General features: G+C 42.9%; 2 protein-coding genes across 2 annotated transcripts in view; one reads left to right on the top strand and one right to left on the bottom strand.

Annotated features, from left to right (window-relative positions):
- Positions 1–796: 796 nt before the first annotated feature.
- ppp6c (protein phosphatase 6, catalytic subunit) lies at positions 797–7793 on the bottom strand. Its single transcript, XM_052068337.1, has 7 exons — positions 7636–7793; positions 6202–6297; positions 6044–6109; positions 5803–5944; positions 5604–5683; positions 3859–4068; positions 797–1827 (listed from the first exon to the last, which is right to left on the bottom strand). Exons 1-7 carry the CDS (start codon positions 7708–7710, stop codon positions 1579–1581), a joined length of 918 nt encoding a protein of 305 aa, XP_051924297.1. The 5' UTR covers positions 7711–7793; the 3' UTR covers positions 797–1578.
- A 615-nt stretch (positions 7794–8408) lies between these two features.
- si:ch211-158d24.2 (multiple epidermal growth factor-like domains protein 9) overlaps positions 8409–15649 on the top strand; it is a 52655-nt gene continuing 45414 nt past the window's right edge. Inside the window, exon 1 of the mRNA XM_052068241.1 lies at positions 8409–9058. Coding sequence (XP_051924201.1) covers positions 8551–9058 — 508 coding nt within the window. The 5' untranslated portion in view covers positions 8409–8550. The remainder of the gene's footprint in view (positions 9059–15649) is intronic.

Below are 15649 nucleotides of genomic sequence, written 5' to 3'. Positions count from 1 at the left end.
TCGCTGGTTCGGCGGCTTCTCGTGCAAGAAAGGTTCTTGCGTCCAAAACACGCTTTTGTGCTCCAAATGTCCTCCTACGTGCTTGTAATTGTGACACAAATTTAGTACCATTCTGTAGCCATATAATGTCTTAGTTCATCGGGGCTTGCGTCCTGAGGATTATTCTATCGAGCATTCAAATAACTTTTCCTTTTATTGTATTCATCGCGTGTTGACAGCAAGACATTTCATGCCATGTCTTACTCAGATGTCATCTTATGTTGTGTCCAGTGCTGATTAAATTTCTTGTTCAGTGTTGTGCATGCTATGTGGGTATAGTCACAATTTGGTGTAACCTATTTGGGTTTGTAAATGATAATGTTCTGTCTGTTTGATTTCACCTGCCTTCATAATATTATGTTTAAGAAATATGTATTTCACTGTTAACATTTCAAATAGGTGAAACCTTAAAGGATAACTTTAAAACTGTTGCTGCCACAGCAATACACATCACGCATGAGCTTTAAAAAAATACAGATTTGTCCCTCTCACATGTATTGTCCTGACACTACTGCATTTTCGTTGTTAAAAAATATCAGTATGGTAACAATATTGACAAATATAGGAGTTTTGTGGTATCAGCATTCACAACACTTAATACATACTGTACAGACAGAGCCGAGATTGAGCAGTTCCACTATATCCACTTCCATAAAAGATAATACTCCGCAAATGTACATAATTTTTGTTGCTTTGTCATTCTCTTTGCAAAGATAGCAATTATGAAATTGTCGTGTTCAAATCATTACAACAGCAATTAGTTCAGACGAGTAAATCTTTATTGTAAAGTAAAACAGAGATCTGCACATATGAACATTTTACAACGGTCAGTTGACCTCAGCAAACAGATTCTAGCTTACTGAGCTGTGAAATATCTTTGTGATTTAAGCCCCAAGTGAGAACTGAATGTCTGTGAGGAGTTACAAGTCTGTGAGGCAGTTTAGCGCATCACTGCTTCAGTGAAAAATTAAATAAAAACAATTATACTAAAACAGCAGCTCACATAGCAGTATCTACCTTCCATGTACATGAATGTACAGTATTCCATATTTGGCTGTTGGTTTTTTTTCCATTATAGAAATATCAAAAATCCAAGCTGCTGTTTGAGCAGTCAGAGATCATGTGGTTCTTGTCAATTCATATGGAGAAATGTAAAGAGAAAACAAGGACAAGACATTGTGAGTAGAATTTCAAAAGGACTGCAATAAACAATAACAAAGAGATAAAGATTGATGTCTAGTTCCCATCCGTAATTGAAACTCTAATGCAATGGATAGACCTAAATGTGCAGAAGAAAGCTATGTTGATAACATGTAGCTTCTCGCAAACTTCCAGGTTGAGGTGAAGGGCTTCCGATTCAAGCTGCAGATACATGGCTTAAATGTACAGAGGGGGGAATCAACAATAGTTGGCACTGTAAATACTTTATATTTACACTACAAAAGTCATACAGACTCACAAGTGCTGTCGCCACTCTCCTGGGTGTCTTTGCACTGAAGAAAAAGAAACCAACAACTAAATGTTTTGGATTTCATAATCTTACAGGAAGTAAGGTGTTGTTGTCCGAGGTGGGATGACCCTTTCAGAATCAGGCACTGCTCTGAAGAGCTTTGGCTCTCTTGTGTTAGCATCTTTGAAGACCATAATGGAGGCGATGTTGCCACAGCGATAGCAGTAGTTGGGAGCTGACCACACCGTGACCAGCTTCTCATCAAACATAAATTTGTAGCCCTCATGGACCAGTTGATGTGCCCGGCAAATCAGCTTCAGATTGTTGATGTGGACAAACTGCAGGGTTTGGGTAAGACACACAAATTAAGAAATATTAGGAGGGGGAGAACACATCAGGCGAGAATACCTTTCTGGAGCTAAAATCCCAATGATTTCAAAGCTGCTATTAACATAATGCAAAGAAGAGGAAACTACGGTACAACTTGAAATTGTTCAAATCATCACAATGGGGAAACGGTGGAATACAGTGGTGGGAAACCACGTCAGACTCAAAAGTCGAGAGGTAATAGGTGCAAATCTGTGGAATTAACATGTTCTCCCCTTGCTTGGGTGGATTTTCACCGGGTAGTCTAGCTTCCTATCTCCCACATTCCAAAAATGTGAATGTGTAACAGCATAATATCTTGAGCATCTCAGGTAGCTGGATTTTTAATGATGGATCCATGCCTTGGTTCTGGTTGGGCCTTTCCGAAAACGTTTGATTTTCTTCTGGTGAAGCCATTCCTTCCACTCATGATAAAAAGATTTGGAGCAAATTTTGCAAGATGTGTTTCAATAGATTATTACAAACCGCAATGAGGTCGGAACATCATGCCAAACGTAAATTAAAAAGACAACACAATACTTTGAAAATCTTTTTGCTTACAAGCAAGGATGGGGTGAGTTTCAAAACTTTGTGAACAATCGTGAAGGGTGTATCGAGTCCATTATATCGATATGTCGAGTTGCTCATCAAGTATCAATACCACTGGTGTATTCGGAAATGTATTCAGAGTGTGGGCCGGTACACTTTGACCATTCGGAAACTCAGTGTTGTTGGAGTGTACCGTTCCGTAATTCTGCGTGCCACACTATGGGGGTGCCCGGAGCGCGCTCTGGCGGCTGCGACTGGGGACACAAAAGAGTCGGGCAGGACAAGATAGAAGCTCTTCAAGCAAAATGCAAGGGTTGTGGGCGAGTGGGAGATTTGAAGGGATTTGACATCAAAACCTCTGTAAATTGTGTTGGGTCGATCCAATACTGGCTGGTATCGTCAAATCCAACTACAACTACAATACATGAGAAAATAGTGCTACAGTTTAAGGACGTTTCTCAATATACAATTGCAAGGGATTTCAGGATTTCATCATCTAGTGTCCATAATTATCATCAAAAGATTCAGAGAATCTGGAGGAATCTCTGCATGTAAGCGGACAAAAAGTTCAAAAAGCTGTTATTGGTATGAGGGTGTGTTTGTGCCCATGGTATGGAAAACAATAACGCTGAAAATTATATCCAGGTTTTGGATTAACATATGCTCTATGTCACTGCTCATTTCAGGATGACAATGACAAGCCATATTGTACATGTGTTAAAACACCACAGCATTGCAGTAAGAGTGCGAGTACAAGAATAGCTTGCCAACAGTCCAGACCTGTCTGCGTTGGAAAATGTATTGCACATTATGAAGCGCAAAATATGACAACAGGGACCCTGAACTATTGAGCAACTGAAGTTGTATATTAAGGAAGAATGGGAAATAATTGCAATTAGATATCCTACACAATTAGTCCTCAGTTCCCAAATGCTTATTGAATGTTGTTTGAAAAAACAAACATACAAACCAAAAAACTGCGGTAAACATGCCCCTGTGGCAGCCATTTTTGGAATGTATTGAGTGAATATTTGCAAATAAATAAATAGGATATTTGTGTATTATATAACATCTTTGTATTGTATCCAGTTGGATAGCGGATGCTAATAATTTAGCAAATCTTTGTATTCTGTTTTTTATGTTTTACACAACATCTCAACTTTTAGGAAAATCGAGGTGTGCAGTTTTAGTATATTAACACAGATGCAAGCTTGTTCTAAATTTAGCCACCTTTGCATATCACAACAAATTTCTTCTTTTTTAATTGAATCATACAGTTTGCATTATTTCAAGTATTGAATTTGCAAAAAATAAATATCTGACAGACAGACAACGAATCATCAATTTTTGTGGAGAAAATGTCCCCTCCAAAAACCATTACAGTATATTCAATCAGCAATAGACATGAACATTAACTTCCCCACAAATATCAGTCAACATCTGATGCAACCTACCTCATTTGTGACTTTAGCACCAAAGAGCCAACCTGCTCCTCTCGGACTGATGGCCCAAGTGTCCACATCTTCCGGATCAGACCAAACCAAATCACAAAAGGCTCCTTTGTGAGGGATTTCCTGGTTCCGCTCAATGGTCCGAATTTGGTCTAAGGTTTTAATATCAGGAGAGAGGCCTCCGTGTACACACAGGATCTGTTCATCCATCAGCTAGCAAAAACAGCAAAAGTGGAAAAACCATTTAATGCAGCAACAGATTATAAAAAATAAATAAAAAACACTGTAGATATTAAGGGGGGGAGACCACAAAGTGCTTTAGATTGACAATTAGCCAGACTCTCTTTTCAGTCAGTCTGAAAAGTTATGAAAATGTAATATTCATCAAGGCAAGCCTACTGTTCTGATTTCCTCCTCTCACGTCTTTACGAAAAACATTGCCTGGTTCTGATAAAACTGTTGCTAATGCAGGAGCCATGGCAAATTGTTTGAGATTTTCCTACTTTCTGCACTGAATTTTCAAACTGAATCCCTAACTTCCATACGCATCTCTTCACTGGGCAGTAAGAAGCCTAAACCATCCATAATGATGTCTGAATCAATTCAAAAAAAATACAATGGACCCTTGTTATTTCTGGGGGATAGGAACTGAGCCGGTCTGCGAATAAGTGAATCCGGGGAGTGCCGAACCGTGAGTATGCTTTATAAACGATCCTCGAGTGAATGGACTAATAGAGGGGAGGGGAAGTTTTAGGATTTTATCCAAGCTTTCTGGTCCTGGGGGAGATTATAGGGGTGTTCACATGACACACATTTGCTCCGGCGCTGCACCGATGTATTTTGTTGCGATATATTTTGCACCGCAGCAAATTGTGTGGAGCATTCACACGTACAAAGCTGCTGAGCGTGTTCGCACCGGCACAGCGTCGGTGCAGCCCCACTTGCGTTCACACGGCAGTTTCTGCAGCGGAGCAAAACGACAGAAAACAAATGAGCTGTCGTGTTGGTTCTTTTTAAAACGTATACACAACTCAAGCGACTACTGGACAGGCACCTCCTTCTCCTTCTCGGTCCCCGCGCCTTCTGCTCGAGAGTGACCGCCCCCGAAAACGTAAATCAACGATGACTTCAATGACACTCAGAAAAGCAAACACGTAATGCGCCAAACAGAAAATCAAGAGAGTAAATCACAAAATAAATTATATGGGGCCCGGGGGGTTGTGAACACACAACAAAGGAACAAACTACACAAACAACGCCGAGACAGTCCAGTCTCCTATAAAAGGAAAGACGTTACCAACCAAGTCTTGTGTCATTATTAATCAAACACATGACGGAAGTCCGACAGAGCACGAAAGCAACACATTCTCGACATATGTATTCTTCACAAGCATTTGCTCTGGTGCAAATTTAACCCAGTTGCGTTCACACGTGCAAATTTACATGGGTGTTGCTTCGCAAATGAGCATTTGCTCCGGAGCAAATTTTTAAACCACCTCCCTGAGGTGGATCAAATTTGGTCCGGTGTAAGCTCTTCTCCGGGGCTACGCCGGACCAAATCTTGCCGTGTGAACACCCCTTCTAATGGCATGCAGCTGATCATATTCAAGAGCTGCGAGGTTAGCACATTACTTTTTTACAACTCTGTTATGATTGAATACCATAGAGAAGGGCTACAAAAAAGGATAAGTTAAATCAGGATCCACTGAATCACGGTCCCTCTGTATATAATGTTATCTAATACTTACAGCTGCCACTGTTAACATATCAAACACTTTGGTGCAATAACGCCAGGCATTAGCGTTTCCATATTTGGTCTGGCACTCATCTGCGGAAACAATAAAAATGGTAAACATCACTATTACTGTTCGGTAGGTGTAAAAATGTAAGTGTATTTATTGCATTGTGTTGAAAATTGATCATTCTTTTACTGTACTCTCATCTCACCATAAAAGCCGTAAACTTGAGTAATCTGTCTGCTCTCATGATTTCCACGCAGAAGAGTGATGCGGTCTGGCCATTTGGCTTTCAGCACCAGCAAGTAGGTAAAAGTCTCCAAACTGTAGTATCCTCGGTCAACAAAGTCTCCCTAAGGATCAAGATAAAAAGGGTTATCAACATAAAGTCAAGGGTGACACCATGAAGAAATGCTGGTCTTCAATTACATTAATACAAAATATATACAAACCATAAATATGTAATTTGTATCTGGAACTTGGCCGCCAGTTCGAAATAGTTCACAAAGATCATAAAACTAGCACAAAAGGGGAAAAAAATGTTAGAAACAAATATATTAAAAAAAAAACTACATTTAATGCACTAGGTTTTAGTGTCTAGAAATTTTACCTGTCCGTGTATGTCCCCACATACTGTTACTGGAGTAGAAACAGGTTGAACGTTAGACTCCTCCAGCAGAAGATCACACACATAGTCACATAATCTCTGCGTAGGAGAAAAAATATATAAGTACTGTAAAGGTAGTGAGGTTCAGACCGACTTCACTTTATTTTGGCATAAAGCAACTGCCAAAATGTTTGAGAACAGATAGGGCGGCCAATTATCAACAGTGAAAAATAATGTATATGCAAAAATGTTTGCAGGATACATAAACTGAGAGGCATTATAGTAAGTTATATTCAAATACGGTACAGTTTATGCAATTGGAGAATAAGGTGTATAAAAGATGTTTTGGTATTTTTGTATACAGGGATGGCTTAAAATTAAAACAATTTAAACCTCATTCAATGCCAGCCATTTTCAGATCCTCCTTTACCCTCCCACGTGAAAAACAGAAGACACAAAAATGTGCCTGGGATTGAATGGCAGGATTCTTAAAATACATTTATATATATACACACACACACAGGTATGTCCCTAGGATTGACTGAGTTTTAAATGCTAGCGAAATTCCTTATTCGTTGAGAGCCCTTTCCATATTAGCCAGTGATTTTGATCCACTTCCCAAAACATAGACGACATTAACCCAGAAGAGTTCACTGGTAACACCATACTTTGAAAGACACATAATACAGGTAGGTAGGTACACACTCAACAATACCGATCAACTTTGAGGCATAATAAAGAGTAAAATTAAACATTTCTACACTGAAGCATCATGTGCCAGTCTTTCTGATTCAATCAGGACGGGTGGAACAGCCCATAAACATTGTAATATGCACGTCAGTTAGAGCAATCTAAAATTCAAAAGATGTTATTATTTTGGGCGCATGCAGGTATGATGTAGATGAGTGTTTTGTGTACAAGCCTGGTTTTCTTGGCATAGAGTCCAAACGCAATTCCCTAATTACACAGTTCCATACACGTTCTAAAAGGAAGCATTTTATGGCGTTATTTTAGTCATTTGACTTGTCACTGACATTGCATGTCTCTCAGTCACTGTACACTGTGTGTTCCCCATAAAAAAAACCATTAGCGGTGCAGTCCGCACAGCAATTTTAACGATTGACATTCAGCAGTCTACCTCAAAATGGCAGTCACCGCAATCAGGTCAATACAGAGAGGTCTCATCATTTTTATCTTGACACATGTGTGGCACATAAAGATGATCGTGCCAACTGTTAAATAAATAACATCCACCTCCTTCGCTCCATTCAATTCTCGTAACTTCCTGGCCGCACAGGCGAAGCGAGCGTGCTAAACGCTACTAGCTCGCTTAAGCTAAGCTCGGTTAATTACACATTATAACCACAACTTACGCAAAGTATCACAAGCACACTACCTCTCGTCTTACTGCATGAGTTCTTATTATGGCTGATTTACCTTTAGGTCGTTTTCTGGAAGGTATTTGCACTGTTTTGCGATCTCCGCATATTTATCCAGATCTAGAGGCGCCATTGTGACTAGCTAGTTGTCTTGCGCAACTTCCTCAAAGCTTTGGGGGTCGAGCCATCTGCGTTTTATGAAACACTCTCCTGCCATCTCCCGGCCGTATGTTACAATGCGGCTATTTAGATCTTTTTGAGGTAGTGGCATATTTTGCCCGCTTGGGTGAACTACTGTACAGTACACGTGTGTCAATCCGACATCATCTCACCAGTAGCGTCAAGGCAAATAGGCGTCTGGTTCTGTGCAGTCTAATGTACGCTTTTGCAATGTAACTAATATACAGTAACGTAATAATAAGCGTCTGAGCTTCTCGGTTTTATGCTCTCTTATTTTCGTGGATTACGTGTCGTGTTTTACTTACTATTCTCTTTTTAAATTCCATTTGGCAATTGAACGAATTAAAAAGACATTTCGTCCATTGTTCGTTTTGACTCTAGATTTAGGCTCAAATGTTTAAAAAATGGTCCAGGTTGATTAAAATTATCATTGATGAGTTTGGATTTGGAAATGGGAATATTTTTAACAAAGACATTGTTTTCATTACATCAGGTTCGTCGTAAATAAAATTCCCAGTACGATTATTGCTGTCTCGAAATGATTGTTGTGACGCCTATCCAATCAGCTACCCGGGGATGTTCTTTTATTTGTCACTACGGGTTCCTATTGGCTCGTGCACTGTAAGGTAAGAGCATTTAGACGGTTTGGTTGCAGAGCAATGACTTGTGGTTCAAGAGGCGACTCGCAGTACGTTACGTCGCCGGGAGACATCAATGGTGGAGTACGCATCCATTTAGGGAAAGGTCTGAGAGAGACCGTTACTGGAGCTTACATGGAGAGCTGAGACTGAATATGAGATTAACGTCCTTAATGATGTACATATCGTCGGTTGTGCTATTTATTTTGTATGTATATATCGATTTTTCTGAAGCTGCACCTCGCATCAGTCTCTACGATGCGTATCCTATCTCCAGGAAGCCAGACGCAGACTCCGACACCTGGAAGACCTTCCATTCAGATATGCATCGCCGTTTACCCGAGAACAGGTTCGCGTTGGCACAGTCGTCTGCTATGGGCATAGTTAGCCATATCCCACAAAACCCCGTTCTTTCTGCAACAACAAAGCCGTCTACCGCCGATTTCGACATCGGAGACATTTCAAGCGCCAAGGAAGACATCGCGCCGCTGATTTCCAGGTCAAGCGCTCCCCGCAAAAGATCCACTGATGCACACACATCATTCTTTGCCCCGGAGAAAATGCTACAGACAATGATGTCCGTGGTTTCTCAGCGGACAGACAACGATGCGTGGTCGGCAGATAGGGTCGACACATCTGTTACCTCATCGGAGAATAGTCAAGGTGAGTGTCGTCGAATGCGATGTTAGTGAAAGTGAATCATTTGGCCTTAAAGGTTTTGGTTTTACTTGAGTGAAATGCAAATGAAAGACCCGTGCGTGTATCAATCGAGCCACTGCCATGCACCGCATCTGCTAGAAGAGGAATGATTGCACTGTGCTTTTGACGCAGAGAGAGACCGTATATACAGCACTTGCAACAATGGGCAGACCCCTTCAGTTTTTGGATGCTGTACCCTGTCAAATAATCTCAACGTATTGTGAAGTGTGGTGTGTTCCTGTTGAAAATTGTATCCGTGTAGCGTGAACGTTAACGTGGCCTACTTGAGGCCTCTTAATAAAAGATATGTGCCACATTTTACAGCGTATGGGATGAGGGGGGCACGTGGGGTGGGGGGGGGTGGGGGGGAAGATTGATCCTGTTGTTGTTCATTGAGGGTATCTAGTGTGCCAGGCCATACAGCATCCACATATAACTATGGTCACTTTGTATTTCGTCAATCAGGATTTGTATTTAAAAGAAATTACATTCAGATCAGCTTGTGTATGTCACTTGTTGTGGATGAGGAATATTTAGAACCCAAGGATGCCCAAACAAAATGGCCAGCCAGCAAAAGCCATGAATGAGCATTGACAATGGCACCCATCCAAGCATCACTCGGGTACTCTTGATTAAGCCCCAGCCAGAAGCAGAGTTGTGACAGTAAATATTTCAATGTCCGTGTGATGCAGAGAATTTCTTTGTTTTTTTTTTTTTTCACCTGAATTGCTTATACTAGCTCATCAAGCTAATTTTTCCAAAGTAGTTTTTTTTTCTTGCCAAATATTTTATGAAATATTCTGTGTTCACACAATTGACCTCCTTATTACCACCTCCTTCTGAAGCGAACAACACGTTCAGAAATGTCTTTTATGTCATGTTGTGAGTGATTGTGGCCTCTCACGTTTGGATTCCATTTCAGTGGTGTTTTTAGATTGACCAATCCCTACTTCACTGTTATGATAAAAAGAGCTTTCAAAATGGAATAAAATGCATTTGATCCAGAGACGAACATAAAATGAAAACAAAGCCTCTCGGTTTGATTGGAGCTCGGGACATCCGCAGTATTGCAGCATCAGTCTGATGCGAGGTTGTTAAAAGCTAAAGAGACCTAAATCGACAAAGTTGACTTCCACTTTCACTTATATATATATTGCATCAGTTAAAATTAAGTCTATTAGCGATGACACCCATTAATCCTCACCTGCGCTCATTCTCCTCTCTGAAGTCAGCAGTAAACATATTTTACTGAAAAATATATGTATCAAATCAAGATCCTCAGCCTCAGCGTCCCACTCTCCCCCACTAGAACCTTGCTTGGGGACCCCTCCTCCCTATCCATCCCCAAACGTCTTTCTTTCATCTTTCACATTCCATACAAAACTATCTCAAAAACATTAGTGTAACCTGAGAGTGGAACAATCACATTTGGAGAAATTCACATCTTCCACAAAAGACAACAGAACCGATTATAAAATCCTTGAGACATTGTTTTACTTTATCTAGCGCTAATCCCTCAAAAGAACCATTCGTCCATCCATTCTCGGAACTGCTCATTATTAATACAATTAATTTTAATTGTTATCATTATTCATCTCTCTTTATTTTTGTGCCTGTCTATTTGTCTGTCTGGCTTTGTGCCTCTGTGTTCATTAGAAAGAAAGAAAAAACAGCTTATTAAGGGTATCCAGATGTTTAACTTTGCAATTTTCGAACATCAGTTGGAAACTGTTTGATCTTCTCAGTTTTATAGCGTTTGCGTAAAATATTCGGAAAAGGACAAAAATCTCAGACTTATTTTTTCCTTGTTGTTTTGGGTTGGTTCCTCAGACGTTTTAATGTCATTATTTGGTGAGACAGCAAGTAGTTGAAAAAAATGCTGCGCCTTTATGCTCAGTTAGGTTTAGAAACGGCAATTTCTATATGCTTTTTTTTGTATCTGTTTGACCCCAGTGGTCAAAATTAAATTAGCACTTTAAAACGAAATCATCCATTAAAGCTTGAGCTTGGTACATTCTTAAGCTCCTATCATTGTTCCATTGTAAAGGTAACTCTCATGATAATATCTCACCAACAAAGGCGTCACCCTCTATCACATGCCAGGGCCTCACAGACAACTAGAGAAGCCTTTTCTTTCCCTCCAACATTTTTGGTAGTTTGATGCCTCGGGGAAAAAAAAAGGCAAAACAATGGTTTTCACGGTAGCAACAGAGAAGCAAGTACTGAGCCAGACTTGAGAGGAATTTTGAGACTTGTTCTGAACGGCCTGCCCCTGTTTGAATAACAGCAATGCTGTCACAACACGTCACAACAGTCAAACAGATAAACTCAACAGGGGAGAGAGGTGAGCCCAGCCCCATTTTCTCTTTCCATTGCACACCGGTCGAGTTCTATGGATATTAGACACACTGTCTGTGCGTGACTAATATCAAAACACCACACCTTGTGAAAGCCCAGCTTAAGAACGAATACGTGAATGTGCGTGTATATCTGTGTGTGTGTGTGTGTGTTCCTGTATTTGAGGTGGAATATGCATGAACTGAATTTCACACATTGTTTGCCATCATCAGGGCTGACAGTTCTTCTGTGCCTGTTCCTGTAGCAAAGAGCCAGGGAGTGTAAGCACTACACAGGCTTGCATAACCACAGGCCTTTTTTTAGTTGCATAAATGTGCAAATAACACCAGAAGAGCAACAAGGTCTGAATCAGATTTGAGAGCACGAATATCTTCAAATTCAGGTTCACATTTCATTTCATCTCAAAGCTAGGTCTCTTGTTGTTTTATTTTTCTCGAGCAGACAAATACCTCAGCTGTTGTGCAGTGAAGTGAACCAAGTATGAGTGTGAGATCGGGTTTAATGAGGTCTGTAGTCACCATTCGTTGCACTGAATCCGAGATCAGATAAATAATAGATAACTACTAAGTGCTTGTCAAGGTCATCTGTGCGTCAACTTATCCTGGATTCTTTTTTCCAAGTGCACCATCTTGAACTGAACAAAATATGTCCCGCGAAAATCTGTATATAATTGGCCTGTGAAATGCATTGGACTATTTTTATTTTTATTTTAACTCCAAAAATTGTTTAAAAAACAACACAGACAAAAATCCCCCACCAATAATTCTGTATGCAGGGACCCATTGTACATAACCCGACCACGCCTTTTTTAAGATCAAACCTGAGAGCGTGTTAGGGAGGAGTGAGGAGTGTAGTTGCACTTTATAATTTTTGATTGAGACACCTTAAAGTTCATAAATCCACCAGACCTTGTCATATCCATTTGGCCCGCGCTCTACATTCTTCTCTCAAAATATGTTGAAGTGACTTCTCTAGGTTGAATTTGAAGACAACACTAGATTCACTGTAGAAGCCTGGCTGAGGTGCATCCATTTTGGCTGCCATGCCAACGTGCTTGCCGCCCACACTGAATGTGGCATGTCCCCAGAAGGAAACACTCAGAGTCAGGCAGGTAATGATGTCGGCTTTAACAGTAATTCTGTTCAACTCTGTTCCTGCACGAGGACTGACTGTGCATATCACACGACCACGTAATCTTTTGAGACGCCAGAGATACTCAAATTTTAAATTTTACTCGCCACTAACTGGATACTATTTAGTTGCTCACCTAAAAACAGATGTACATATATTTTGAAGTAAATGACATTTTTTGGGGTTGTTTTGTTGTTGTTGTTATTTTCATTAATTACCGGTAATTTTTATCCCTTTCAGTGTTACTTAGCTAGGCGGAAGGGCTGTGCCCTAGCGCTCTCTCTTGACGAGATGTTACTGCGAAACAATACTGTCATGTGTATGGCAGGTTAACGCTCAAAAGTCAATTATGTTGCTCACAGCTTGCATGGGTGCACTGTATAGTATGTTGTGTGTGTAGTGAAATAAATGATAATTGTATAGAACAGGAAATGTCAAAAGGGTTCCATCTACGTAGATGCTTTAACACCTTCGTGTACACTTGAATCGGTATTACCACAGATTACATTTTGCATGTATCAATTTTTTTTGTTTAGATGCTTTCCCAATACAGTTGTCGCAACGTAAAGGAATTCATACTCAAATAAACCGGAATTTGTCTGAGGCTTCCAGATTTAAATGTAGAAGACTTACACACAGATCTGATTAGTTGGATTTGATTGGCAGATATTTTGCATCTTTTGCAAAATGAATGAATTGTTGAATTGTAATGCCATAATTTGCCAATAGATCAATTACACTCCTCCGTGAGTCGTCACCTTACCGTGGTGGAGGGGTTTGTGTGTCCCAAGGATCCTAGAAGCTAAGTTGTCTGGGGCTTTATGCCCCTGGCAGGGTCACCCATGGCAAACGGGTTCTAGGTGAGGGGCCAGACAAAGCACGGCTCAAAGACCCCAATGATGATTGAAATAAATGGATCTAGGTTTCCCTTGCCCGGACGCGGGTCACCGGGGCCCCCCTCTGGAGCCAGGCCTGGAGGTGGGGCTCGTTGGCAGGCGCCTGGTGGCCGGGCCTTCACCCATGGGGCCCGGCCGGGCACAGCCCGAAGAGGCAACGTGGGTCCCCCTTCCCATGGGCTCACCACCCATGAGAGGGGCCAAAGGGGTCGGGTGCAATGTGAGCTGGGCGGCAGCCAAAGGCGGGGACCATGGCGGTCCGATCCTCGGCTGCAGAAGCTAGCTCTTGGGACATGGAATGTCACCTCTCTGGCAGGGAAGGAGCCCGAGCTGGTGTGTGAGGCAGAGAATTTCCGACTGGATATAGTCGGACTTGCCTCCACACACAGCTTGGGTTCTGGTACCAGTTCTCTCAAGAGGGGCTGGACTCTCTTCCACTCTGGAGTCCTTGGAGGGTGTGCTGGAGAGTACTCCTGCTGGGGACTCCCTTGTTCTGCTGAGGGACTTCAATGCTCACGTGGGCAATGACAGTGATACCTGGAGGGGCGTGATTGGGAGGAACGGCCCCCCCGATCAGAACCCGAGTGGTGTTTTGTTATTGGACTTCTGTGCTCGTCACGGATTGTCCATAACGAACACCTTGTTCAAACATAAGGGTGTCCATATGTGCACTTGGCACCAGGACACCCTAGGCCGCAGTTCGATGATCGACTTTGTAGTTGTATCATCGGATTTGCGGCTGCATGTTCTGGACACTCGGGTGAAGAGAGGGGTGGAGCTGTCAACTGAACACCACCTGGTGGTGAGTAGGCTCCGATGGTGGGGGAAGATGCCGGTCCGTCCTGGCAGACCCAAACGTATAGTGAGGGTTTGTTGGGAGCGTCTGGCGGAATCCCCTGTCAGAAGGAGTTTCAACTCCCACCTCCGACAGAGCTTTTCCCATGTTCCGGGGGAGGCGGGGGACATTGAGCCCGAGTGGACCATGTTCCGTGCCTCTATTGTTGAGGCGGCCAATCTGAGTTGTGGCCGTACGGTGGTCGGTGCCTGTCGTGGCGGCAATCCCCGTACTCGCTGGTGGACACCAGCAGTAAGGGATGCCGTCAAGCTGAAGAAGGAGTCCTATCGAGCCTTTATGGCCTGTGGGACCCCAGAGGCAGCTGACGGGTATTGACTGGCCAAGCGGACCGCGGCTTCGGTGGTCGCCGAGGCAAAAACCAGAGCGTGGGAAGAGTTCGGTGAGGCCATGGAAGCCGACTTCCGGACGGCTTCGAGGAAATGGGGATGGGGCGCTGCTGACTTCGACTCAGGACGTTGTGAACCGGTGGGCAGAGTACTTCGAAGACCTCCTCAACTCCACCAACACGTCTTCCTTGGAGGAAGCAGAGCCCGGGGACTCTGAGGTGGGCTCTCCTATCTCTGTGGTTGAAGTCACCAATGTGGTTAAAAAGCTCCTCGGTGGCAAGGCCCCAGGGGTGGATGAGATCCGCCCGGAGTTCCTCAAGGCTCTGGATGTTGTGGGGCTGTCCTGGTTGACACGCCTCTGCAACATTGCGTGGTCAACAGGGAGAGTGCCTCTGGATTGGCAGACCGGGGTGGTAGTCCCTCTTTTTAAAAGGGGGGGCAGAAGGGTGTGTTCCAACTACAGAGGGATCACACTCCTCAGCCTCCCTGGTAAGGTCTATTCAGGGGTGCTGGAGAGGAGGGTCCGTCAGGAAGTCGAGCCTCAGATTGAGGAGGAGCAGTGTGGTTTTCGTCCCGGCCGTGGAACAGTGGACCAGCTCTACACCCTTAGCAGGGTCCTTGAGGGTATGTGGGAATTCGCCCAACCAGTCTACATGTGTTTTGTGGACTTGGAGAAGGCGTTTGACCGTGTCCCTCGGGGAGTTCTGTGGGGGGTGCTTCGTGGGTATGGGGTACCGAACCCCCTGATACGGGCTGTTCGGTCACTATACCACCGATGTCAGAGTTTGGTTCGCATTGCCGGCAGTAAGTCGGAATCGTTTCCAGTGGGGGTAGGACTCCGCCAAGGCTGCCCTTTGTCGCCGATTCTGTTCATAACTTTTATGGACAGAATTTCTAGGTGCGGCCGAAGCGTTGAGGGGGTCCGTTTTGGGGGCCTCAGTATTGCACGTGCTTTTTGCACATGATGTGGTGCTGTTGGCTCCTTCAA

This window comes from Hippocampus zosterae, chromosome 6, assembly GCF_025434085.1.
Source record: "Hippocampus zosterae strain Florida chromosome 6, ASM2543408v3, whole genome shotgun sequence".
NCBI classification, from domain to species: Eukaryota; Metazoa; Chordata; class Actinopteri; order Syngnathiformes; family Syngnathidae; genus Hippocampus; species Hippocampus zosterae.
This window is presented reverse-complemented; position numbering and strand designations above follow the sequence as displayed.